The sequence below is a fragment of the Branchiostoma lanceolatum genome, chromosome 5 (assembly GCF_035083965.1).
Source record: "Branchiostoma lanceolatum isolate klBraLanc5 chromosome 5, klBraLanc5.hap2, whole genome shotgun sequence".
NCBI lineage: Eukaryota > Metazoa > Chordata > Leptocardii > Amphioxiformes > Branchiostomatidae > Branchiostoma > Branchiostoma lanceolatum.
Window position 1 is genome coordinate 9,249,155 of NC_089726.1, and position 24,227 is coordinate 9,273,381.

Genomic DNA, 24,227 nt, shown 5'->3' on the forward strand with positions numbered 1-24,227 from the left:
CTATGCATAACCTTCTCGGCGAAGGTAATAAGAAACATTTGTAATACGTCACTCGAAAAGGTTAAGGGCCCGTTCACACCTGTGCGCATTCAAGTGCGTATGAGCTGCGTATTGATATTTTTTGCCTTAGGTAAAAGTTTGGGGACGAAAAAAAATCGTTTTTCTAGGTGGACAACCAGGCTGCACAACGGTGGGTCAAAATTAAAAACAACTTCCTCCTCCCTTTTAGTACGAATACGCACAAGTATGAATGTGTCCTAACAGCATTTGGCGAATGGGTGAGGTCGTGGAACTCTAGTTTTACTTCATCATATCATGATGTAGTTCTTGTTGCCTGTTGATAGAATGTCGCATGGTTAACGTTAAACATAGTATTTAGCAAGTTCCACATTATGTGTCAAATTTTTCTAAATTAAAAAGATGAACAAATTATGAAAAAAAACACCATTAAAACGTTTCAAATTCAAAACACTTGAACGAATAAAATAGTGGAAACCAGTGTAGCTTTCTTAATCACAAAACCCACTTAGCATTAGTCATGAAATTGAATTTGAACTACGCAATAAAAAGCAACACCCCTCTTCTTATATCATATGGAACCTTCCGCACAGTAAGGTTAGCGTTCTGTTGGAGAAGGCACGCTCAGTCTTGATCGCGAAATTTGTGATCGTTTCGCTCAACTACTAGTATTTCTGCATCTCTTCGTCTAGTCCGTGCCAGAAAAGGACGGTGAGTATATCAGCAGTGCTGGAGTATTTACCTCATTTAGTGGGCTCTTCGTGTTTGTCCAGAAGATATGTGTTTTGCACTGTGGTTCTTGGGGAGGGGGGTAAGGTCGGGATGTATAAATATTTCTTTGAGGAGCCACGTAATAAAGTTATCAGATATGGTTTTTATTCAACTACTGTACATGCAAGTTTTACCACTGTTGGGATTTTCCACATTATATAGTCAGCAATATTTCCAGCAAGCTTAAGCTTTGTGGATGCAAAAACTGTTCTGTTCCCCAGTTTGTTTTGATTCATTATCTGAGGGCTAAAGTATAGGGCTATTCCAAAAATAAAAGAGAAGGGGGGGGAAAAGGTTGGAATGGACATGGGGGTTGGTCAAACAAAATTGAATCGGACAGTAGGGTTGGGTCAGGTAAATATTCTGCCAGAGGGGCAATATTACTCTTGAAGTCCGCCATCTCTGCATGCTTTGTCTCTCTCTTTGTAGGATCATGGACGACAACCACTGTCCATCATCAACAACAGTTGGCGCTCGTCACGCGGTTTCGTTCTTTGGCCAATTGCAGAAGATGAGATGGGAGGGTCTGTTGGTGGACGTGACTCTGTGTGCAGAGGGAAAAGAGGTCTCCTGTCACCGATTGGTTCTCGCGGCCAACAGCGAGTACTTCAGGGTCATGTTCAATGGAAAGCACAGCGAGAGCAAGAAGGACAAGATAGAGATGGGAGGGGTGAGTGCAGAGGCACTACAGCTATTAGTTGACCACGCCTACACGTCCAGAGTCAACATCACAGAAGAAAATGTCCGGCCTCTGTTTGAAGCAGCAGACATGCTGCAGTTTTACGGAGTCAGCAGTGATTGCCAAGAGTTTCTACGAACCCGTGTGAAGGAAGAAACGTGTTTGGGAATATGGACATTGGCAGACAGGGTATCGTGTTTGCCTTTAGCCAAGACGGCGAAAAGTTGTGCTCTGAAATGGTTTGAAGAAGTGTGCGCGACCGAGGAGTTTCTTCAGCTACCAGTTCACTTACTAAAGACATACATCTCAGATAAGGGCCTAATGGCCAGGAAGGAGGAACGAATCTTGGAGGTGGTCATGCTTTGGGCAAGACAAAACCTTAAGGAACGACAAAAACACCTCAAGGAGCTACTGAAGTCTGTCTGCTTCTCACGTATGGACCAAGACTATCTTAAGAACATTCTGAAGACAGACAAGGTGTTGGCTAAAGTTCGTGGAATCAAGCAGATGACAAAGAGTCAGCCTACGCAGGATAGACCTCGTCATATTCTTCAGCAAGACATTTTGCTTCTCGGTGGTTCTTGTTATTATCACACTGAGATGGAACTTAGATATCATTGGAACAATGGTGTTTACAGACTTGGTCTTGATTCTCATTGTATTGACAGAATTCCACTGCCTGAACCCTTTCAAAACAGCAGGGGGTTAGCAGCATGTGTTTATGATGGTCACGTCACTGTGACAGGGGGTCACAAGAAGCTGACCCAAGCATGGCGGTACACGCCAAAGCTGAACTCTTGGGTGAAGCTGGGACGTCTGAAAACAGGAAGATACAATCACGGGATGACAGTTCTGCAGAGAGAGGTGTATGTTGTCGGTGGTTCCATGCCAGTCCAATATCCAGACATTATACACAGGTTGCCTGATGTGGAGGTGTACAACAAGAGATTCAACCACTGGAGGCTGGTTGCACCACTACAGCTTGCAGTGAGCAGTTTCGGTATAGCCACCTGTGGTGGAAAGATCTACGTATTTGGTGGCCAGCCTTATGTATATGACGGTGATGACCTCAGGGAAAATGAGACTGATGCTATCCAGTGCTACGACCCTTCCCAGAATGAGTGGGCTATCAACATGCGATTGCCAGTGAAAATGTCCAGTGTAAAAGCGTGCACAGTCAACTCAAAGATCTACATAGTTGGTGGAAAGTTAGAGTGTGTGCTGTGCTTCGATCCTGAGCAAGAATCTTTCAAGGTCTTGGCGGACAGACTGTTCCCGTGGCAGCAATGCAGCGCAACTGTGTGCAACGGCGAGATTTACATAACTGGCGGCATGGTGCATCAATTTGTAGGAACCGGAAATGATAGACTGCGTCACATTGAAAACTATGCTAAAGTTCAGTGCTACAATGTGAACAATGACACCATGGTCCTCAGCAAGGATCTGCCAGAACCACTGTATGGACACTGCACTGTAACTATTGCCAAGGCCTAGTCGGCACAACTGGCCCAGTCTTAACTGACTCTCCTTGTTTGAACAATACCAAGTTATTGTGCCTGTGGACTGTTATTACTAATGATATTAGTGTTAAGATATTTCTAGATCATTCTCAACTTCTAAGTACTTAAAATCTAAAGTACATGTACTTGACGCGTCGGATGGTACGTACATGTAGGTCTTGCCTACTAGTATATGTACATGTACCTTGTCTCTAGCCCCAAATACACACGGTGTACTACTGTAATTCTTTAAATGTTTGAGAAGGTTTGTTTTTTTCAAATTTTGTCTTGACCTGATACAACGCGAATCCACTGCGAATTCAAAACATGGCGAAAAGCCCCTTTCCACTCCTATGCCAAATTTTAATCCCCAAGAAAGAAATGAATTCACGGTTACTTATTTTCGACTCTGTTAGAATCAGTAGCAGTTACAAGTAATAACATTTTTTTTTCCCTAGCAGGTTTTGTAAGATGCTATACTAAAAGTCTAACATCACGTAGAAAGTTAAATAGCACATATGCTAATACAGTATTATAACACACAATAGTGTATTTCAACAAAGAACGAGATCAGTATGATATGAAATCTTTTATTGCCAATATCAGTAACTGACAGTGATAAACCATAGCAGCAATACGTCCTTGTGTATAAATGGAAAGTCACACCAAAAACGTAGTCCATGATGAAGAATCGACCATTGGAAAATTCCTGATTAAATGATAAGAAAAATATAGAACCAGCATATATGCAATTGTATTCTGTATAATTCAGAATGTACACGAGGAGTAAGGTAGTAACGTTACTCATTTGTATGTTATACTAATGTCAACAAGACAATTCTCAGAATTCAAATCGCTTTAAAACTTTTGGATTCAGTCAGTTTCATCATCAATATTTGATAGAGAATAATATTCTCACTACATAAAACTGTATAAGACGACAACCAGTGAGGCCAGTTCAGATGTATAAATAGATGAGAACAACAGCTTCCTCTCATGTATGGTCACTTAAAGACTTATGTACATACACTGCGTGCACAAAAACAAAAAGGCTTGCATAGTTAATCATTATACCTAATATGCAGCAGGATAATTCTTAAGAATTACTTGAATATATTTTACTACTTTGCATCTTTAGATTTCCAAACAATCAACAAAGGAATTAACAATTCTACATATACCACACCACACCCACTGATATCTAATGCTAATGCAAAGTGCACTATACAGGACTTCTCTGAAGCATGCCTTGTTTATTAATCTTACATACCTCCAACAAATCATAAGTATTCCTAAAATTGAGTATTTCTTTGTGCAAGATAACAGTTACTCAAGCAACTGGATAAGATTTAAAAATACACCATGCACCATACCATATACACCATGATTATTGGTATTTCTTTGACATTGATCTCATCAGGAACCGACTATTTGGAGTAGTAAGCCTTGTCGTCCAGGTTGTTGAAGAGGATGTTGTCTGTCTTGTCATCCTTCTCCTTCCTCATCCTGACCCTCTGTCGCGACAGGACCCACGGCACGGCCGCGCAGGCCAGCAGAGTCAGACCAACCAGAGGCCTGTACCTAGATGCATAGATACAGGATCTTAAGATGCTGCCTAAGCCATTTACATGTAGACAAACAACACGCACAAGCTATGCCTATTGACATGTTCTCACTGAACCTGTCTTAAGAATGCATGCAACTGGCAGGACATTCATTCACACACTAGCCTGAGTACCTGGAACAGGCTCTAAAACTGCATGGTCAGAGACATCACTGAAAGCTTTTAAGACACGGGCCCATCTTTATCTTCTCAAGATGCAAGAACACTTGGTAGCTGTGAACCACTGATTAGTCACTGAACTGCAGTACTATGTAGAGCTTTATGGCCTATCTCACTGGCCTTGCAGCACGTTGACGACCTCACTGCAACCAAGCAATTTTACAGAGCGCTCAAGTAATTGCATCGATGGAAAACCATTTTATGGTTTGTGCTTTCCTTGGTCTTTTTAGTCACACTTGTACATTTTGCATGATATTCCTATTATAAAGTCAAGGGTAACAAATCCAGTTTGGGATGCAGCGAGGTCGCCAACATGCCGCGGGTCCAGTGAGATACTTGCTTAAGTCATCATCTCTATTGTTGGTTAAAAAAACTAAGGAAACAAACCTGATCCATCCCAGTGCGATGGTGATGAGTGACAAGGAGAGCGACACGGACAGGTTCACGATGAACAGACCCAGGGACAGGATCTCTCGCACCAGGGGGATCCAGTCAACTGGAGGGGGAAGAAAACAGACATTAAAAAAAAAACTGTTTCTATTGATGCATATTCATAAATGTGAATGTTAATTTTGTTGCATGGTCATAAATGTGAATCTTATAATTTCTGCAACACATTAATCTGTAGATTGCAGAATGGAGAAGTCTGGTAGAAGTCAAAAAGAAGAACTACTTCTTTACAATTTCAGAAAAAAAAGTAGTACTGATTTGAACTTTTTTAAAGGGATACATTTACATCACTTGCATTGTGACAGATATGAAATGTTCTTTCTAAAGAAGTAAATAGTAGTCAAAATGTTTTACATGAAAAAATCACTGCTTTAGAACATTCTACCATTTTTGCAAAACGTCGGTTTCAAACAAAGTTGGGCTAACTCGACTCATGTACTGACCAAATGTCTGCAGTATGTTTGTCATCAGATAGAGGGCGACGAACATCATGAACCAGCCTCCTACCCTCACTGCCCAGGTCAGCATGGTGTTAGCAGCGTGCTCCGCTTCAAAGATTTTCTGTACCAGACAAAAGAAGTAAAACAACAGTTCATGATCTCTCAAGAATCTTTCAGTGATGTAAATGATCAGTTATTTTTGGTTGCTAATCAGATGTTCAACTGTTTCCATCTTTTGGATTGGAAGTCCTGGCACACAGTACAAAAATTGATCGGCCAACGAGTCTGTGAGCTCTAAATGACATACTCAGTGGTAATATGCCCGGTGTTCTCTCAATCAACGTGCAATTTATTAGGGACCGGCTGATGTTCGAACGTCATTGAGCCCTGTTAGATATAAGGTAGATTTTCATGTGAAAAATATGTGTAACCCTCTGTCGATCTTAAAGTCGGGTTACCTTTTGGCAATCAGCAAATACATGCAGAAGCTCGATAACTGTGTCGCAGTGGTATAAGGCAGGTACTTTCTTCAGATAGTGTGTAAGGTTTCTACTGTACAATATCTACCTCAGGTGACAGGACTCCATAATACAGCAGCTCCAGGGCATCCCCAGCCTCAGTCTGGTACGGCTGCAGTCTGTTCCCAGCCTGTCTGGCTACAATACTCACCTGCAGGGGGACGGAAAAACTGTGGTAGAACAGGCTTGCAAGAGTGCCAAAGCATATAGCAAAATCGTTTGTTTCTAAGCAGGGTTATTTTTTACAGGGAGGGGTTGTTAGTCCTTCCCCTTTAAAGGAAACCCAAGCAATATTCGAAAGATTTTGAAAGTCAATTTATTTAGTCATTTCTATACAACACTATAACAATGTATAGCAACGTCCATGATGCAAAAATACGACGTTATTGTGATGTGGGAACTCACTGAAAATCGTGGCCAGAGTTATTGTAGACTCGCAAAACTAAAGGGATCGTCGTATGGCATGATTTTGCACAGTTTTAAAATGCTCAAAGTATGAAGTTATTACGCAAACGTGCTTAAAAAATTAGTAAATGTCACTACCATAAAGATTTCAGCACTTTGTTTATTTCCATTTTATGGGCCCTAATATTGCTTTGGTTGCCTGTAACGCGCTTGAGGCCCCTCCTCAAAAACTTGATCCCCATTTTATGTCCCTTCCAAAAGACGGATGCAGCCCCAACCAAGATTTTTGTGTGCCCTGGTTTCCCAGTTAGCATCTAATTGAAACCAGGAGCTCAACTGTGAGGTTGCTACCAGTTGAGCTTCATAGGGACATCCCTATACCGGAATATCCCATACAACAACATACAGTTACAGGAGGAAGAGGGTTTAAACACAGAAAAAAAGACTCACATGGTCTGCTGGTCCCAACTCCGAGTTACCACACAGTCCTGCATAGCTGAACTCCACACGCACATCCCCTACCTGTAGTGACGTATTCTTGGTTTATCATAAGGTTCAGAAGGTGTCAAAACACAATTAAAACATAGGTAGCATTAATCGCTGGATGAGCTATTGATATACATGACAACTATTAATTAAACACAGTAATTGTCACAACAGCCATATATCAAAGATTGTTTAAAACTTAACATGTACATTGCAATATATTCTTTAGTAGCTCATTTTCAACGGAACAAGTCATCAAATTCTTGCAGATTCTTAGCAAAAGATCTGCCAGAATTAACTAAAAAAAGCTTCTTGTAATTTGTTTCACTGACAATCATGTAACAGCTTACGTTAGGTCTGATGGGGTCTGCAGAGTGGTAGAAGGCTCCTTGGAACACCTTGACCTGGGGGTCAGAGGGCACCAGGTGACTCTTGGCCAAAGGGTACTTCTGAAAGTGGGAGATCTTCCCAATCAGACCTGTGGAACCGAATCATAATGATGTGTTCAACACTGGGAGATGCCTATGTTTTTTTAATGATTTTATAAACCCAGTGTAACAGTGTGGTTCACGTGCCACTTACTGAGCAGTCTAACTTTTAGTCGGACCTTTTAGCCTAGTGGTAAGTGCATTGGGTTTGTGCGCTGATGGCCCGGGTTTGATTCCCGGAGAGACAAACAGGGTAGTAGTACAGTCTCCTTGCTCCCGGGAATCAAACCCGGGCCAGCGTACAAACCAAACACACCATTAGGCTAAAAGGTCCGGACAAGTTAGACTGGTCAGTTATAAGTTGTGCTTGAACCACACTATTACATATGTACACCACATTATCAATCTTCACCATGCTCCCTGTGGGCCTCATATGTATGTCAGTGTCTTTATCTAAACAATTAAAAAGTTCTTGCAACAACAGAATCACAAAAACTCAGCTTACCGGTAACAGTGAACTTCATGTACATGTAGGGGTTACATCATGTGAAAAGTTTGACATTACCCTTGGACAGGTGGAAGTTCCCAATGGTGACATCATCAGCTGTGATAGTTTCAGCACGGACTGGCATGGACCTGTGGCACAGATACTGTCATCTATACAGGGGAAGCCTACACTCAGACAATTATCTACATGTAACTAACCAAATAGGCGATGCTTACAAGCTTGCTTAACCTTCTCCCTGCTGCCTAACCCCGTTACAAGTAGGGTGCTAAACAGCTACTTCAGTGTGCTAAAGGTTAACTGAAAGGTGAGCAATGAAAATCATGTATTAATTGTGTTGATATCTTCAACCACTACAAGAAAGTTTATACATGCAAAGAGGTTTCAAATCCTTGGTAATGTACAAGTCATAAGCTTACCCTGGGTTCTTGTGTCCCATCTCTCGATCAAAGTTTCGACTGTTCACAAGGTCAGACCTCCACTCATTGTCTGAAAGAATTATTCACAATGTCATGTAAAAATTGAAAATCAACAACTCAAACTTAAGAAATATGTTGGAAGTTACAGAAGAAGCCTGTTTTAAATGTACCAAATTCTAAAGTCTGTTGATGACTGACATATGATTGATATGTCAAAAAACATCTGAATGTTTGACAGTAGCTATAATTTTTAAGAATAGAGTCTAATATTGTTCTTACTGTACGTATAGGTTGTCTCCCTGCGAACCTGGCTCCCCTCTTTGTACTCCCTGTAAGAGATAAATATGTGGATGATGCTTTTTTCCCAGTAATTACAGGAGTAAAATCAAACACAGAAGCATCAACAAAAGAATAAAAGGTCTAAGGTTGTACCAGGGCTGTCTCCAGCTTAAACTTTCATTCATTGTTTGGCAGTCCATGTTGTTGTTTTCTGTTGATTTTCATCAGTTTCATGTAATGAAGTTAAAATTTTTTGGATGGACAGTGAAATTTGTCTGTCCAACTAGCAAATCCCTGGGTTGCACATTGCTAACTTTTGACCCCTGACCTTAAAGGTGTATCGTTGTCAAGCGCAACATTTAACCCCTGGGCACCAACAGATTTACTACTGGGGCTCCTATATCCACTTCCCTAAAACATTTTTTTGGGAGGTGAGTATAGGAGGCCTGGTAGTAAAATGGATGGCATCCAGGCTAGTGACCTTCAACTGTTGAAGGTCAGACCTACTTGGTGTGCTCATGCTCCACCCATTGGTACATCTCCACATGTTTCTTCAGTTTGACAGCAGGGACAGTAACGGCATAGTCTGCATCTGTCAGAGGCTGAAACACAAACATAATTAATTGTGTGATTCTCTTGGCTCCATCAGACACACATACACTGTGATACACATAAATCTAGACTACTTCCAAATTCATCAAAATTATACATGTAACTGAATAAAGAATAGTCTGCCAAGTGGTGGTCTTTGAATAGTTCCCTTTTCTAAAAGTGTTATCACTTACACAATAACATTTTAATGTCACATGAAAAGATTGTGTTGTAGACTGCATCAAAGGAAAGTATTCAAATGGATACGTTGCTACATTGCAATGGGTAGACATGAGTTTAACTCGGAGTGAGTTTTGGGCTTTGAAAATCTACACAGTTCTACAAACAAACAAATGTTTATCAATTGATAGTGTTTAAGTCAGTTTAACTATGTTAACATACCTTGTTGGTGTGGAGTGGACCGGTGAAGTAAACCAGCTTGTGATTGTTGTGTTCAAATGCGACGTCCACGGTTGACAGGTGGATCACTGAGTGCAGACCCTCGTCCAAAGACTGAGCAGTCTGCACCGCACGACCCTGTACAAAATCAGTGTGAAAATGTGGCACCACCTACCAATGTTTTATGGGAATGTAGCCTGTAATAAAACTGCCTTCCACAAAATAAAACAATCTTTAATTCTACTTCAGTCTCCACTTCAGGATTAAAGTTAAGCTCTTCCAGGATCATTCCTTTCAGTGCAAAATGTACGATTACACTTTTCTGTCCTAAATCATATCTGGGAATTTTTACATCTTAAATCACATCTTAAATTTTCAAGTCATACATTACATCTTAACTGTTCCAGTCTCGAATCACATCTTAAATTTTCCTCTATCTTACATCGTATCTTAAAGATTTCTTTGCGGACTTCTCCTTTAGAAGTAGCATTTGCAAAATACACAAATGATGCATATTCTTACCTCATTCCAGAATAGGACCGGGAAGGACCCACAGAACAGCAGGAAGCCAAAGAAGGCTCCGAAGAAGGAGTTCTTGACCCTGCTGAGGAAGCCCGGGTTCTCCCTGTAGCTGACCCTGGTGTGGCTGTCCGGGCCCGAGGTGTGCATGCCGGGGGCGTCGGGGTACTGGGTAAATGATGGACAAATCACAAGAGTTTCATAGCTTCGAGCATCATCAGGGCTGTCTCCTGCTTTAATTTTTTCTGTGTTCTACTCAATATCATGTTGTTAATTTTCGTTGTCAAATTTGTCGTTTGAAGCTTACAAAAATTACATTTTCTTCAATTTCATGTCATGAAGTTCCAATTTTTGGGATATCTATGAAGTGAATTTTATTCCATCTCAACAAGCACATCCTGAAGAAATCCGTCCTCAGACGGAGGGATGGGTTCTGGAAACAGCCCTGAGTATCGACTATGGACTACACTGTATACAGCACTTAAACTAAGTTAAAGAGAGCAACTTTTTATCAAAGCAGAACCTTTATTCCCACCTGTACATCTCAAGTATGTCAGAAAGCCACTAGGAGATTTTATTGTAGTCTTAAAAGCATCCCTAGATCTTTTAAATAAGAAATTACTAGTAGAGACATGTAGACAATACCAAAAGGTTGAAGCTATTTTATGTTAAATTTACCTAAAATGGTTGTAGTTGTTTCACAGCTTTAGTTTTTACAGCTGATAATTAAACTATTAAATATTACCATTCAATGATTGCTCTTGTGAATTCACTGTACTGTCAAAATGCACTGCAGTGTCCTTTGCTACAGCTTGCCAAAAATAAAACATGACGTAATGCAATAAATCATCGAACCTTTGCACAAATCAGGAAGTACTTGATGACTAATGTACAATATTCATTACGCTGACGTGTAAAACATAATGTTATATTTACAAAACTGTGTCTAACTATTATCAAATATTCCGTGTTGGGTTAACAAAACATCAGTAAGTTCAAATCGTTGTTATAAATAGCGCTAGAAGTAGGTCAATGCCACAAATATAATGTCAGTGCAGAGTCAGATGATCCCATGGGGAGGGGGGCGTGTCCTATAAAACGTGGTTTTCTAGTTAAGATGAATGTCAAGCGAGAAGTCAAATGACTCTAATGATAACTGATGGCTATTTTTCATGGCTAACTGTACTGTCAATCTAGGAAGAGTGCGGGTTTCCGCTAGTAACAGGTCATGACATAACGATAGACGGCAACACTGTCGACGCCAAAATAAACATTGCACATTTTCAAACTAAATGTAAACCTACCGTTTGTCTGTACATTTGTTGTAGACGATGAACACCCCCGTGAGGTAGGTTTCCTGGTAGTATTCCTCACTGTTTCACAGGCGACGACAATCTGTACACAATAAAGAAACGTTACAAACTGTATGACGTCGAACAGGTGAAATATTTACCTTAAGGCTGTTAAGGCTTACGTGTTCGTCCCCGGTTGGCGCAACAGGTCACAGGTCACACCCAATAACATGATACTTTACCTTTTGTGTCACCCAGGTGAACCGTAGTCTAACCAAGCAACGACTGGAAGTGGAGCGTCCCACAAGAACAAACTTCTTCAGTAGAATCAACACAGTACAATGCACAGCTCCTCACCCAGCTGATCGAACTCGTCTGATCACGTCTCTTGATAGAAGGGGTCATGGAGGTCACCGTGTACAACAACCATCTAGCGGTTTACATTAGAATAGCAAATACAAAATGTATAGCAACGTGCACTTTGTCCCGGGACCCCATCAATCACTTTACAATACAAGTGTTAACTCTACCAGACCTCTTAGCGGACTGTACAAAGTGATAGAAATTGGCTAAAATAGAGGAATATTTCATAAGAGGGATTGATCAGTCATAGGAGTACAGATTAATCTGTTGGTTGTAAATGGTAACTTTATGGCCGGTGTCATTAAACAACTCAGGCCAATTTCTACTATTTTTCCAGCAGCAAACAGAGTCTGTCAGGTCACCCAAAGCAAGAGATATCTCAAACACACTGTTTTCAAATTAAGTGGCCGATGTATGCAACGGATAAATGTTAGCAGAGGTAAAGCAAAGCCCGTTATTTTTTCAGGGGGCACAGCACACTGAGAGTAAACCTTACAAAGGGGTCAACTGATGAAAAATCGTAGGCCAAGTGACGTCAGCAACATGGCCGCAAAAGGAGAGCTCCACTTGCAAGCCGCTTCTTTCATGTGTTTCGTCTGTCTGGGCACGGCAGCGCTCGTCCTACGGCCCCTCTCCGCGGTCTACCTCCCCCACAGCCTGGGCGGGGAGAGCGGAGGCCTGCGGTACGGTCTGGACACCGGAGCGGTGGAGAAGTTGGCCTACGACGAAGAACGTTTCGTAGTTTACGCAGCTGGTATGAACTCTGACAACTGTTTTAACGTTAAATAACAATCTGTAAAAGGCAAAAGGGAGACTGACTTTAAGTAGTCAATCTATGCATGACATTAGCTATACAATTTTTAGGTTAACCTTGACTTGATATGTATATATTTGTAACACTTTCTACCGTAAGACTACCGAACCGGTATCCATATTTCCACATTATATGTACACACGTTCACAAAAGGTATCTAGTTTCTTGTCAACTATCAACGCCTGTTACATTTCAGGAGGCGCCGGTATCCTGAACGTTGTTGACATCTCCGGTCCCGCGAAGCCGAAGGTGTTACACCAGCAAGAGCTACCAGGTGGCGTTCTTGACATAGACCTGTGTGGGAATTATGTGGCGATTGCGCTGGAAAGGATGCCTCTTCAACCCAGTAGAACCATGAGAACACTCGTCTACCCGGTTTACCAGGGCAATGGTGAAAATATGCGGCCTGTTCATAGCTTTGAAGGTGAAAATGCTATTGCAGTATTGTAAAAAGAACACTTTCGTTGTGTTGTGAATGCTGAATGGAACCAGGAACGGCTGTGAGGAAAATGGTTGAACCTTTTTCACGGAAAAGAGAAATGAGTTTCAGCAAGGAAAATAAAAAGAATCTTTCTAAGTTTCTTCATGTTACTTTTCCCTGGATTGGTAATGTTATAGTAAATGTGAAAGCAATGATAGAACGGAGGTTTTAAAGATAATTCTTCGTGTAATGGCTATGACTCTTTCATTGTAACGTTACTTGGCTAGATTCAATCCTAGAATTGCCTACAATCTTATTTCAAGTTTGGGTCGTCTTTTTTTCTCATGAGTATCGTTACATTTCCGTTCCGTTTCTCCAGTGAGCTCCAGGCCGGACTCACTGAAGTTTACCCATGACTGTCGCACACTGGTGGTTCTGGACGAGGGCTGGCCTGGCGAGGACGTGACAGGGGTTTACCAGGACCCCGGAGGAGCCGCCGTCATCATAGATTTCGACTCTACGGACCTGGGCAGTGCATCTACTCTTGTTCGGACGGCAGACTTTCGACGGTTTGACGAAATGTGATGGCAGCAAGTTTTTTTAGTTGTGGAAATATTTGTTTTTAACAGTCGATCCGGCAAATATGTTGACTTATTTTGTTTTACTAATTCATGTAGAGAACGATTATAAACGTGATTGTGCTGAAAATCCATGTTAAGAGGACAAAAAACACAACAACAACAACAACAACAAATGAAATAAAAAATAATTACGGCTCACGGAAGATAACCATATATAATCATATTTTTTGACGTGACGGTAAATGTAGGGCGTCCCTGTACCAGTCCAGAGGCGTACGGTGGTTGCTAGGCGGGTCTACAGCTAACGTTGCCCCTGACGACGACCACGTCACAACTTTCAACTTCTCTCAGTCCCTGGAACCGGAGTATGTCACATTCAATCAGGACGACTCCAGGGCCTACATCTCTCTACAGGTGTACAATAAACAGCCGTTCAACAAAAACATTTCAAAGTTGAAGAAACTGCGTAAAACATCTAGCCAGTCTTCTGGTCGTCTTATGAATATAATTTGCTTTAGAGTTTGATAACTATGTTTGCACACGTGAGAGTTGTTTGGAATTCAGCGTTCCGTTTTTACGTCCGACGTAAGACCGATTCCTTTCTCACTTCAAGGACAACAATGCCATCGCAGTCTTGGACATGCGCACAGCAACGTTTGAGGACATCTACCCCCTGGGGAGCAAAGACTGGAATCTGTCCAGTATGGATACAAGCGACCAGGATGGAGGTGACTTCACTTTCATAATACGTGTCTCACATTCTTGTTAGCTTTATTGAACATGTAGTAATGTCTAGTAAATAAATAATAAAGTGTTTGCATTTTTCAAGCCATGCAAAACGCAGCCCACAATATGGTATCCTACCTAATAGTGATCATGGAACAAAGTCGTTTTTCTATAATTGAAGAATATTCAAGACTCAAGATGTAAGATAAAGTACGTCCTAAATGTGTTGCATCCAAAATGTACATTGATGTACGTAACTCTGCTTTAAGGTGTAAATCTCAGAAAATGGCCAATCTACGGACTACGCATGCCAGACGCTATCAAACATTTCACGCACAACGGACGCGGTTACGTCGCTACAGCAAACGAGGGCGTCACGACTAGCATGGCGATCAACGGCACGGAATACAGCGACGCCATGCGGGGACAGGACATCGTTGCAAGTAACGTAGGCTTTGTTTAGTTTGACGAACATACTTTGAAGCTCCCGCGACTTTCAGAGTCATTTTGTTTTCGTGGAATTTTGATAAAGTATTATGCAAAAGTACAACCTAAAAGAGCCTTGTTTGTCTTCTTTTCAGACGGTTTACTGTCAGATAACGTCAGCTCCAGTATGAGAGACGCCCTTATGGACCCGGCTCAACTTGGTGACGTAGTTTTTACGCCTTTGTTTCTTAGAAATGTTTTACAGCTTTTCTTCGTTATATCTAAAGCGTGCCTGGTTGAGGTTATAATATTTGCTTTACAAGATGAACTGTTGTGAATACTAGTTCCTTCCCCAACTCTTATTCAGCTGATAAAGTCACAGTCGAAAGCATTATTTGGCTATAAGGCCACCGCAAGTGAATTTCATGAATAACATCCTCTGCAGACTCCGAATTAAATGCGAGAGGGCGAAAAATAGATACCATAAACGTTAACGTGTTAACAGGCGGCAAAACATTGTATCATTGTGTCTGTGCCAACAACTTTGTTATTCGTGTATTCAAGAAGTGAACTATGAGGCGAAAATTTATGAGCGTGTTCCATACAATTTATTTGCCGTGACCTAATCTATATTGAATATAAGTGTATGCGTAATCGCTTTGTTTTATATTTCATCACAGGCTGTCTAATCTTCAGCATCACGGACGGCCTGGATCCGAGTGACCCCCACAAGGTCCGAGAACTCCACACGTTCGGCGGCCGGGGCGTGTCCGTTTTCGACGCAGAAGACCTGAGCCTAGTGTGGGACAGCGGGGACGATTTTGAGAGGGTCGGAGCTGAGGCCCATCCCGCCGTCTTCAACTCACAGTTTAAGAACGAGAACATGGGCGAGACACCGGCGGACAGTTTCGATAGGGCGTCATGTTCTAAGGTAAGTTTTGTGGAACTTGACTGATTTTCATTAAGATTGTGATGATGATTAAGATTATACTACATTGTATTGATTTATCTTGAGACTTGCCAATGTCAACCTTAATTTTGTACATTGGAATTGCTTAGTTTGGAAACGTAACACGCATACAGAATTGCTTACAAATCACCATCATAGACCATACCCGCCTAAAAAATCTTCAATCTCATACTATAGAATCTACCATGTACAAATCATGCTTTGATTACAATTGCTTGTATGTTTTCACTCCAAGGGACCCGAGCCACAAGCCTTAACAGTCGGCCGTATTGGAGACCAGACTGTGATTTTCGTTGGGAACGAGAAAACGTCGGACATCTTTATCTACAGTCTACGGGACGGGGAGACGTTTGTGCCGAAGCTGGAAAGTGTGTACCGCGGGGGTAGGACGAACCTGACCTGGGCAGAGGCGTACAGGGCCAGAGAAGTGGGAGACATCACCCCAGAAGATCTCATGTTAGTAGATAATAGAATTATTTTAGTGACGCTATACGTCAATGTGTTCAACTGCGATGATACTATTTGTTTTGCCCGCTAAGGGTGTCTTTATATATTTCCGTCGTATATTTCGGTCTGCAAATTTGTTATGCCCGAACCTCAGGATGAACAACATTTATGCATTACAGTTGGGGCCTAATGAGGGTCCTCAATTAATCAGAAAGATTTGCATAGATTAGCCATTGCAAAAAGCATTAAGCGTGAAGGCTAGAGATGTATGCATACCATCGGATGGCGTTCAGCACCAAGGACAGATGTCAATAGAAACGGTAGCGCATGCATTGACGCTAATTATACTGAGACACCACGCTGCCTGGTAATGGTGTAGATTTCTGAGCAAAAGTAACTTCGATGGTCTGACACAAGTCACAAGCGTTAGCAAATCAATAACTTTCTATTTGTCAATGTATCAAACTAAAGATTCTCTCTTTCTTTACTACAAGATTTATTCCGTCAGACCGCAGCCCGAATGGACGACCACTGCTGCTAGTTGACGGGACAGTCAGTGGGACCGTTTCCGTGTACGAAGTCGTGGACACCAGTGAAACCTCGACAGCAGTGAGCCTACTTTTTAATTAAATGAAGAGAGGTGCGTTTATCTCTGATGTAAGAATCTATGTACACTTTTGGGCCCTTGTGGAACGGGTATTGGTTTGTACATTATGGAATGTGGATATTAACTTGTCAAAGTCTGACGCTTCGTTATGTTCCCTACACAGTGCCGTGCCACATCGATGCCAGACGCGGTCCTCTGGAGCTTAATACTCGTGTTTTTCACCTTCTTCAACGAGCAGTTTTGTATGATACACTGATTCTTGAATTGAGGTCCTAATTGTACACATGATCACACAAAATAGATAGCTTTTGATATCTTTCTATCATGTACGTAGTAAAGATAGTTTAGTATAAATGTCCTGAGCTATACCCCCCCCCCCCTTTGAAATGAATAGATAAAGCGAAGTTAAGTTAAGTACTTAAGTGAAGTAAACGTGGTACACATTTATACCATCCACTCCCGTGTACAGTATAACGCATAGAACACTAAGTGAAACGCTGGCTGCACGATCAGAGCGACTTGGGCCATGAAAGAAATCGTCCTTCCAACACCCTTGTTGAAGTCAACCGCAGGCTGATAGTAATCTCCAGAATGTAAACCCACCTTCCACAGCCATGCGATAAAAATATTGTAAACCGCAATCAAATATATCGAATACACAGCATAACTTATGTATAACGGATACCCGCTGATGAATACGTCAATCATCGCTAGAAAAGTGTTACATCCGTGTTTCATGACGGTCCCGGGTCCCGTTCGCGTGATAACACACCAGTACAGGACTGCAATGGCAAGACTAGGCGCCAGGGCGGCACTGTAGAGCGCACGGGACACGTGGTGGTACCACTGCAGCGGTGCTTGTCGGTCGAATGTCGGGTTGACGTGGTAGTTGTAAGCGAGAACTGCACTCCAGCTGTGAGTACAAAGAACTTAAATAAGCCGCTGTCCAAGTTGTTCGACTTCTGTCACAAGGTTTTCAGTCGAAGGCACGGCACAACATTAACTGACCATACGAAAATTTTATTTGAATTTCGTACGACACATTTAGAACTGTCCTGAAAATGTCATAGTTTTGCTGTCATAAACCTGTCACACGACGTAAGTGAAAGGGCCTTAAGCCGTATTTTGTTAACAAATATATCACATGCAGTAAAACAATTATGTAATCAAGATACATGTACATGCTGGATTCATAGTGTCTTATGCTAGGGTCACATTTTCAAGCCGGGGCCCGACCGGGCTGTTTCGTTGTCTTTTATATCGTATATTTCGTTCCCGCAAGCTACCCGGCCGGGCCCCGCTTTGGAAATGTGAACATGGCATTCAGAGGACATACGTCAGATGTACAACTGCAAACTGAAACTTACCAAAAATGTAGAACAAGAAGAGTGAGTCCCCAGTGTGTGTACCGAGTGGGCCAGTATAGAGCTTGGTTGTTTCTACACTTACTCCATAGATCAGACAGAAGGTAAGACAAGGAGATGGCGGCAACGGCGAGGCGATATACAACAAACGGTGCTTGGTTCACCATCCACTACAACACAATGGTAAAGAAGCATAGAAATAGAAATGGCAAGGAAGAAGACAAGACAAAACTACACATGAGGTCACAATCACACAAGTGTGAAACTTGTCTTTCAACACGACGTTGCTTTTAACTTATATCATTGATTGCTACACGTCCAAAATAGTTCACATTTTCGAAATTCAAAGCCTTCAAAACTTTCAGGAAGCGCCAAATAAAACGTATGTAACGTAACTAAACCCAGTCCACCCTTTTCCTACACTGTTTTAACGCAAGGTATACTTACGGGCGAGGTAGTGAAGTCCTTTGCGTATACACCAGCCTTTACTTCGCTTTGTACTTGAACACTTTCCTCTTTCTTGTCGTCTGCTCCGGATCCGTGGATAAATACCATCAGACAAATCAATAGGAGCCATCTGAATAAACGTAGTAGATTCATGTCACTTTTTGGTTTTGAATATGGGAAAATGTCAACTTGTTGCTAGATGTGAAGGAAAACGGTTTCTAATTACCGTAGAACATGTTTGCCTCCGAATCAACTTGGGAGGTTCAAGTAAACACGTCTGAGTCGGTGGAGTACAGGATGCAGACTGTCTACCATGTGTTAGAAGAAGTGGCCGTATATCATGGGGACTGTACATTATATATGTGTTGGGGTATATCATATCACTTCACAAGATGTTTCACCATTCTTGATGCTAATACCAACAGCTTTGCGTGATTCTTATGTTATGTTAACATCATCGAGCTCGAAAAAGTCACCCTGAGTGCGTGTTGAATGTTTACGCTTTCTAGACTGAACCCTCCATTTATGTGATAGTGGTGAGCGCATGCAGCGGATTATATCTATGTATTTGTCGCTGTCCCACCCTCCTCAGCAGGCCCGACTCGCTCGGTACGTTACCTCCCGCATGGAGGTAACGAGTCCGGCCTGCTGAGGAGGGTGTGATGTCCCAACAATAATCCTTAATCAGATTCACAGAGCAACATTCCACCGAACACTCAATGTACGTAGACATATTTACATCAAGGAAGTTTGTTTACATCAAGTCAGAACTCAATACCTTCGTACTGCTGGCCGATGCGAGAGTTTGTGTTGCGTGGACGCCATCACGATGACCAGACCACAGTCTACGGATTACAAGAGCAAGTCTGTCGATCACAGCTATATTTTGTCGAGACCGATCGACAGATTTTGTCTGCCCGGAATTTCGACCTCCAGATTCTCCGATTCAGGAACTAGAATGACATGACCTTTGACACAGAGAAACCCGCTTGGCAACTTCCTGGTGCCCTTAAATCAATTTAACGTTACAGAATGATCTGTCTAGCAACAGACATATCAGAATATGTGGTCTATTCTGTTGAAATATTTGGTTTAGTTGCATCGATCATGTGTACAACGCCGTCAATCATTTCAGTCAAGCAAGTTTAGTCGGTCTGGCTGACATGTTTGAACACTATCTCTTTCGCGCCACGCCCATCTCCCGCGGCATGACGGGAAATAAAGTTCACCTTTCACCCCACCCTCCATCACTCCCCGGTGTCACGGTGGAAAAGAGAATTTTTAGGCAAAAACGCTGAATTTCAGCACTACAGTTCGCCATGGGAGGGTCACAGAGCACCAGAAAGGTAACGTTAGAGCAAGGAGACATGGAGGGAGTGGTGAAGGTGCGTATATCTCTGCAGCTATGCATGTAAACCCTGTGTCCTCTAGACATGGTACCGGACGAATTTGGGTGGGAGGGGGGCAAATATAGATCCCGTGCCGTGTTATTGTTCTTTCAATAACATGCATAATCAGTAATGTCTTCAGTAGATAAGTCACCAGCATGGATTTTTAAAAGTGAATTGGTTTAAGGAGGTGTTGTGTAAGATGGTGGTAGTCACATTTCTTCCTTTATGCGTGACTGTAATTTGCTTCTATATAATTCTGTAGACAATAGAACTAGCTAGGTCACGTACTAGTGTATATTTGCATCAAAAATTGAACATTACCAATGTATTTCATGTAAGATTGATAGGAAAACATTGAAATGATCTATTGGATTTTAAAAGGGGCGTTTCGAATGTACAATGTCAATGGTTATACAGGTAGTACATTTGAAAATCGGCACTGTTTTATTTATTGTATGGTGCTACATGTAAATGTACAGGTGTCAGCGTCAGTAGTGAAGAGGATGAGGGGAGAACCCGAGGATGAACCATCATCTGGTGAGTGAATGAATGAAAGAATGGATAATAGGATGAATTAGTAGATGATGGTATGGTAAATGAGTGAATGAATCCTCTTAAAAGATCACCCTGGAGGTCTTTGTCATTTTTATACCATCTTTCAGCTAGTGCAGTTTCCAGTGTCAGTAACATAAACATATGCACAATGAGAATGCAGGTGAAATGCACATAATGAGTGATTGAGCAAGTTCATGAATGAGTAAGGGAGTGAGTGAGTGGGAACTAAAACAAAGACATAATCGCTATCAATTTAGAATGGAGGTGTGTCTCTGAATATTTGAAAACACTTTATTCTTCTCTATGTGCTAAAATACACAGAATATACACTCCAAAGCAACTCAGTTGAAATTGTTCAACTAACTTGTTCCTTTACAGATGCTCCACCATCTGAGTCAGAGGCTGGAAGACCCAGGGACGGCATACCTAGAGAAACACTTCTTCCACATGAGCAGGTTTGTTATGATGTTTTGTTGCAAGCAAAGTAAAGCATTATACAAGGAGACAAAAAGCTTAAGACAACAAGATGCACAGCAAATGTTGTTTAATTTTTTCCATTGAAATGGATTCCCTTGGTTTGCATTTTTTTGGATTGGTTGATTGCTATGAACAGATTCACTTTTCATTGTTTTGCATTGCAGAAAGCAGTTTTACATGAAGCCCTGCAGGAGAGGGACAGATACTGGCAAGACAAGCTTCAGACAGTGGAGGAAAAGGTAAGATTATTGTGCATACTGGTACTTTGAACTACAGTACATATAGTAGTATCTGACTCATGTATCATAATGACTGTTGAACAAACAATATTGTCATGGAGAGATGTGAGATCATACCAATGACTGTTACATGGCATACTTTCTTAGCACAATGCATATCCAAATGGGTTACAAAAAGACCTGATAAACATTCTGGGAGATTGACCCGGCTTTGCTTCAAGGGTCAGTTGTAGACTGGTATTCATTGGTTGTGTACATTTATATTCCCTCCAGAATGCACAGCTGAACCAGCTGACAGTTGAGCAGTTCCACAAGGCAGCGGAGGAGGTGGAGGCCAAGTTCATGTGAGTTCACTAATGTTTGATACTGGATATTATATACATGTATCACCTATCAGGAAATATTGGCATTGCTGAAGATAATGCATGTTGTTTTGTTGCTAGTGAGACAAATGATGAATGTGTCATTGAGCTAATGTTTTTATGTCAGTGGGAGGCATCTACACGTCTCTTCAGGGCTTGTGACTGTGCCTGATTTGGTCACACATGCACCTTGGAATTAGGCTGTGCAACTTGATTTGATGCAATGGATGCACCCGCATTGAACGATAAGGGATTTTGTGAAAGGAAAATAGTTTTTTCCTTCTCATAAAATCAATTATGGTTTGAATGATGTTGCATCCTACTACAGTTAAGCCAAGAATTTGAACAAGTATGCAGATCTAGCTTTGTTGATCATTATATGCTTTTGTCTTTATAAAAACTGTGAGGCAACATGGATATATACAAAGAATATTTAGTCATTTGTAAAAGCCAGCTCACATGGTTGATGTTTTTCTACTGTACATTTATCCCACAGTAAGCAGCACTACAAACCAGTATGCCAGGACCTACAGGAGGCTGTCATGACTTGTTATGTTGAGAACCCCAAACAGACCCTGAACTGTGCACAGCAGACCAAAGCTTTCACCAACTGTGTGGAGAATGCAAGATTGGTAGGTTTACAAGTTGAAGAAACTTTGGTCAACTTCAATGTTCCTTGCGTTATGTTGTTGCTACAATGTATTTTTTCAATGAGGGTCTATGTGAATGTAAGTAAAATAAATATCAAAGGTGTAATTTAAAAGATTCCGTCATTTCCAGTGTAATTTTTCCTTGTCAATGTTGGGTTTTCTTTTTCAACTAGAAAGATGATTAGGAAAAAAGGTTTATATTCCTAGTTCAGGCTTACCCATAACTACAATTTTTGCATGTTCTTGTATGAATGAAATTCACCCACCTTTACTGCAGATGTTCACTACCTTTCCCTTGTCAGACAGTGAGAGATATATAACTGGCCTCTGTGTAGCTGGTGATGTGAAGCACTTGTGAATGATGTGGAGGACTATATTGATATCTTTAATGATTTTGGCTCCTTATTCACAATACAAGCATTCCTTGAGGGGTACTCTGGGTCATCAGGCATAAGGTATACAGCTAGCTGTTAAGGTTACTTGTACATGCACATTGTTGAATATTGTTGAATGTGGTTGACATCCCTTTTGGTTCACTGTTCAAACTGTTGATACTGACATGGATGTTAGCATGAGTGCCTAGCACATTTGGCCACTGGTTATTATATGTAGTGCAACTGCGAAAGCATTTGCCAAGAATGTTTTCATTGATCAAGAACGAAAGTTGTGGGCGCGAAGGCGATCAGATACCGCCCTAGGCACAACCATCATGTCAGTTGATCTGCGAAGGGCTTGAAGTTAAAGTTTTTTAGGGAATGTCTCCATTGACTTCACTTATATTTCTGATGTACATGTGTATGCCATAATTACTCTGTATGATTTGATACTCTTAAACTACATGTAAGTTTAAATTCAGATGTATAAACTATTTTAGCCACTTACTTGTATGTAAAAATTGCCTACTTACAAGTAATTTTATAGGTTATGTTTTCATTTTAAAATATTTCATATTATGATGGTGCTGATCAGATTTATTTTCTTTCTCCACAGAGTATGCTACAACTGAAGGCATCGTCATAGCTGGAACACTGACAGCATTTCACCTGTACCATCTGAAGAGTGGAAAACAAAATCTTTTATGATACAATACTTAGTATTCTATGGTAGCCAGAAATGAAGAAAAGTAGTAACATTTTTTTCACTTAGTATAAGAACCTGCATGTGCATACTTGTGTACAAAAAGTCCTGAAGCCATTTAAGTCTGCTCTCATGTGTTGAATTGGACATGGAATGAGTGCAAAAAACATTGTCTAGTTCAGTTGCAGTTCATTCTTAAGTTGCTAGGTGCCTAGCTGTGCAGAAGCATTTCTTTTCATTTCTGATCAATGACAGAAATGGGTGCTTTACCGTCCAATCCCGGGCATTATGTTGATAGAGTGTCAACGATCATATGTTATGGAAGCTCATTGCTGTAAATCTACAGATTTATGTTCAAATCTGTGAAACAAGTGTAACTTAAAGATTTATGTTTCAAAGTTTATGTCTTCCAATGCACTTGTCAAAATGTAAATTCCTCTGTAATACATGTATATGCCATGGAAGTAAGGGCATACCATTTTTCTGTACCTATATTAAGTATAACATTTCATGTCTAATGAAATGTTTGAAAACGATCTATGAATACTGGATGCTTCAACTTTATGTATGTCAAAGATCAATATGTAAGTGCTCAGGTTTTCTTTGCGGCCGTTGACAGCTGTAACCTTATTGTTTATGTGATAAATTAACTTAATGTGATGTCTGGTCAATAAAAAAGACCCTTGGGAATAACGTTACTGTTGTCTGACTTTTATTTCATGGATGCTTCAGTTAAAAAATCTGCATGATAAAAGTTGGATGCAAAAGTTCAGAGTGCACAAAAGTTATTGATGGGGAAATGGTCGACACGGCCTAACAAACTAAGCAA

The 24,227-nt window shown here is 41.2% G+C and overlaps 5 protein-coding genes across 7 annotated transcripts; 3 read left to right on the forward strand and 2 right to left on the reverse strand.

Annotated features, from left to right (window-relative positions):
* The first annotated feature begins 586 nt into the window (after positions 1 to 586).
* LOC136434886 (kelch-like protein 24) lies at positions 587 to 4,015 on the forward strand. Its single transcript, XM_066427987.1, has 2 exons — positions 587 to 729; positions 1,219 to 4,015. The coding sequence occupies exon 2, from the start codon at positions 1,223 to 1,225 to the stop codon at positions 2,960 to 2,962; it is 1,740 nt and encodes a 579-aa protein (XP_066284084.1). The 5' UTR covers positions 587 to 729; positions 1,219 to 1,222; the 3' UTR covers positions 2,963 to 4,015.
* LOC136434889 (transmembrane protein 43-like) lies at positions 3,542 to 11,836 on the reverse strand. 2 transcript variants are annotated; one of them, XM_066427989.1, is made up of 14 exons: positions 11,724 to 11,836; positions 11,494 to 11,584; positions 10,193 to 10,357; positions 9,674 to 9,808; positions 9,188 to 9,282; positions 8,681 to 8,730; positions 8,402 to 8,471; positions 8,043 to 8,113; positions 7,400 to 7,527; positions 7,014 to 7,085; positions 6,208 to 6,309; positions 5,644 to 5,761; positions 5,138 to 5,246; positions 3,542 to 4,548 (listed from the first exon to the last, which is right to left on the reverse strand). In XM_066427989.1, the coding sequence occupies exons 2-14, from the start codon at positions 11,506 to 11,508 to the stop codon at positions 4,395 to 4,397; spliced, it is 1,284 nt and encodes a 427-aa protein (XP_066284086.1). In that variant the 5' UTR covers positions 11,509 to 11,584; positions 11,724 to 11,836; the 3' UTR covers positions 3,542 to 4,394. The 2 variants fall into 2 exon arrangements, with proteins under 2 accessions (XP_066284086.1, XP_066284087.1); XM_066427990.1 differs by lacking the exon at positions 11,724 to 11,836 and adding an exon at positions 10,935 to 11,000 and having other exon boundaries at positions 11,494 to 11,667.
* A 1,176-nt stretch (positions 11,837 to 13,012) lies between these two features.
* Positions 13,013 to 17,750, forward strand: LOC136435208 (mesenchyme-specific cell surface glycoprotein-like). Its single transcript, XM_066428496.1, has 10 exons — positions 13,013 to 13,082; positions 13,459 to 13,660; positions 13,909 to 14,074; positions 14,274 to 14,388; positions 14,656 to 14,829; positions 14,968 to 15,033; positions 15,493 to 15,743; positions 16,018 to 16,238; positions 16,724 to 16,838; positions 17,000 to 17,750. Exons 1-10 carry the CDS (start codon positions 13,013 to 13,015, stop codon positions 17,090 to 17,092), a joined length of 1,473 nt encoding a protein of 490 aa, XP_066284593.1. The 3' UTR covers positions 17,093 to 17,750.
* LOC136434890 (uncharacterized) lies at positions 16,656 to 19,584 on the reverse strand. The gene is made up of 4 exons (XM_066427992.1): positions 19,426 to 19,584; positions 18,648 to 18,777; positions 18,204 to 18,370; positions 16,656 to 17,749 (listed from the first exon to the last, which is right to left on the reverse strand). The coding sequence occupies exons 1-4, from the start codon at positions 19,470 to 19,472 to the stop codon at positions 17,281 to 17,283; spliced, it is 813 nt and encodes a 270-aa protein (XP_066284089.1). The 5' UTR covers positions 19,473 to 19,584; the 3' UTR covers positions 16,656 to 17,280.
* Positions 19,585 to 19,858: 274 nt separating this feature from the next.
* Positions 19,859 to 24,091, forward strand: LOC136434895 (MICOS complex subunit Mic19-like). Of its 2 annotated transcripts, XM_066427999.1 has the most exons (8): positions 19,859 to 20,032; positions 20,518 to 20,575; positions 20,972 to 21,048; positions 21,235 to 21,309; positions 21,583 to 21,653; positions 22,168 to 22,303; positions 22,740 to 22,776; positions 23,312 to 24,091. In XM_066427999.1, the coding sequence occupies exons 1-7, from the start codon at positions 19,967 to 19,969 to the stop codon at positions 22,773 to 22,775; spliced, it is 519 nt and encodes a 172-aa protein (XP_066284096.1). In that variant the 5' UTR covers positions 19,859 to 19,966; the 3' UTR covers position 22,776; positions 23,312 to 24,091. The 2 variants fall into 2 exon arrangements, with proteins under 2 accessions (XP_066284096.1, XP_066284097.1); XM_066428000.1 differs by lacking the exon at positions 22,740 to 22,776 and having other exon boundaries at positions 19,860 to 20,032.
* The last annotated feature ends 136 nt before the right edge of the window (positions 24,092 to 24,227 follow it).

What these genes read in the sequence shown, in the direction of transcription:
- LOC136434886 (XM_066427987.1), top strand. Translation starts at nt 1,223, where the DNA reads ATGGACGACAACCACTGTCCATCATCAACAACAGTTGGCGCTCGTCAC.
- LOC136434889 (XM_066427989.1), bottom strand. An exon ending in GGAGACAACCTATACGTACA is followed by an intron (nt 8,472 to 8,680) that starts GTAAGAACAATA and finishes TAATTCTTTCAG; the next exon opens with ACAATGAGTGGAGGTCTGAC. An exon ending in CAGACCCCATCAGACCTAAC is followed by an intron (nt 7,086 to 7,399) that starts GTAAGCTGTTAC and finishes ACGTCACTACAG; the next exon opens with GTAGGGGATGTGCGTGTGGA.
- LOC136435208 (XM_066428496.1), top strand. Translation starts at nt 13,013, where the DNA reads ATGAGAACACTCGTCTACCCGGTTTACCAGGGCAATGGTGAAAATATG. An exon ending in GCCTGTTCATAGCTTTGAAG is followed by an intron (nt 13,083 to 13,458) that starts GTGAAAATGCTA and finishes CCGTTTCTCCAG; the next exon opens with TGAGCTCCAGGCCGGACTCA. An exon ending in GGGCCTACATCTCTCTACAG is followed by an intron (nt 14,075 to 14,273) that starts GTGTACAATAAA and finishes TCTCACTTCAAG; the next exon opens with GACAACAATGCCATCGCAGT.
- LOC136434890 (XM_066427992.1), bottom strand. Translation starts at nt 19,472, where the DNA reads ATGGCGTCCACGCAACACAAACTCTCGCATCGGCCAGCAGTACGAAG. An exon ending in CATCGGCCAGCAGTACGAAG is followed by an intron (nt 18,778 to 19,425) that starts GTATTGAGTTCT and finishes ACGTTTATTCAG; the next exon opens with ATGGCTCCTATTGATTTGTC. An exon ending in CTTCTTGTTCTACATTTTTG is followed by an intron (nt 17,750 to 18,203) that starts GTAAGTTTCAGT and finishes TTGTACTCACAG; the next exon opens with CTGGAGTGCAGTTCTCGCTT.
- LOC136434895 (XM_066427999.1), top strand. Translation starts at nt 19,967, where the DNA reads ATGGGAGGGTCACAGAGCACCAGAAAGGTAACGTTAGAGCAAGGAGAC. An exon ending in TTCAGACAGTGGAGGAAAAG is followed by an intron (nt 21,310 to 21,582) that starts GTAAGATTATTG and finishes TATTCCCTCCAG; the next exon opens with AATGCACAGCTGAACCAGCT. An exon ending in GAGGTGGAGGCCAAGTTCAT is followed by an intron (nt 21,654 to 22,167) that starts GTGAGTTCACTA and finishes TTTATCCCACAG; the next exon opens with TAAGCAGCACTACAAACCAG.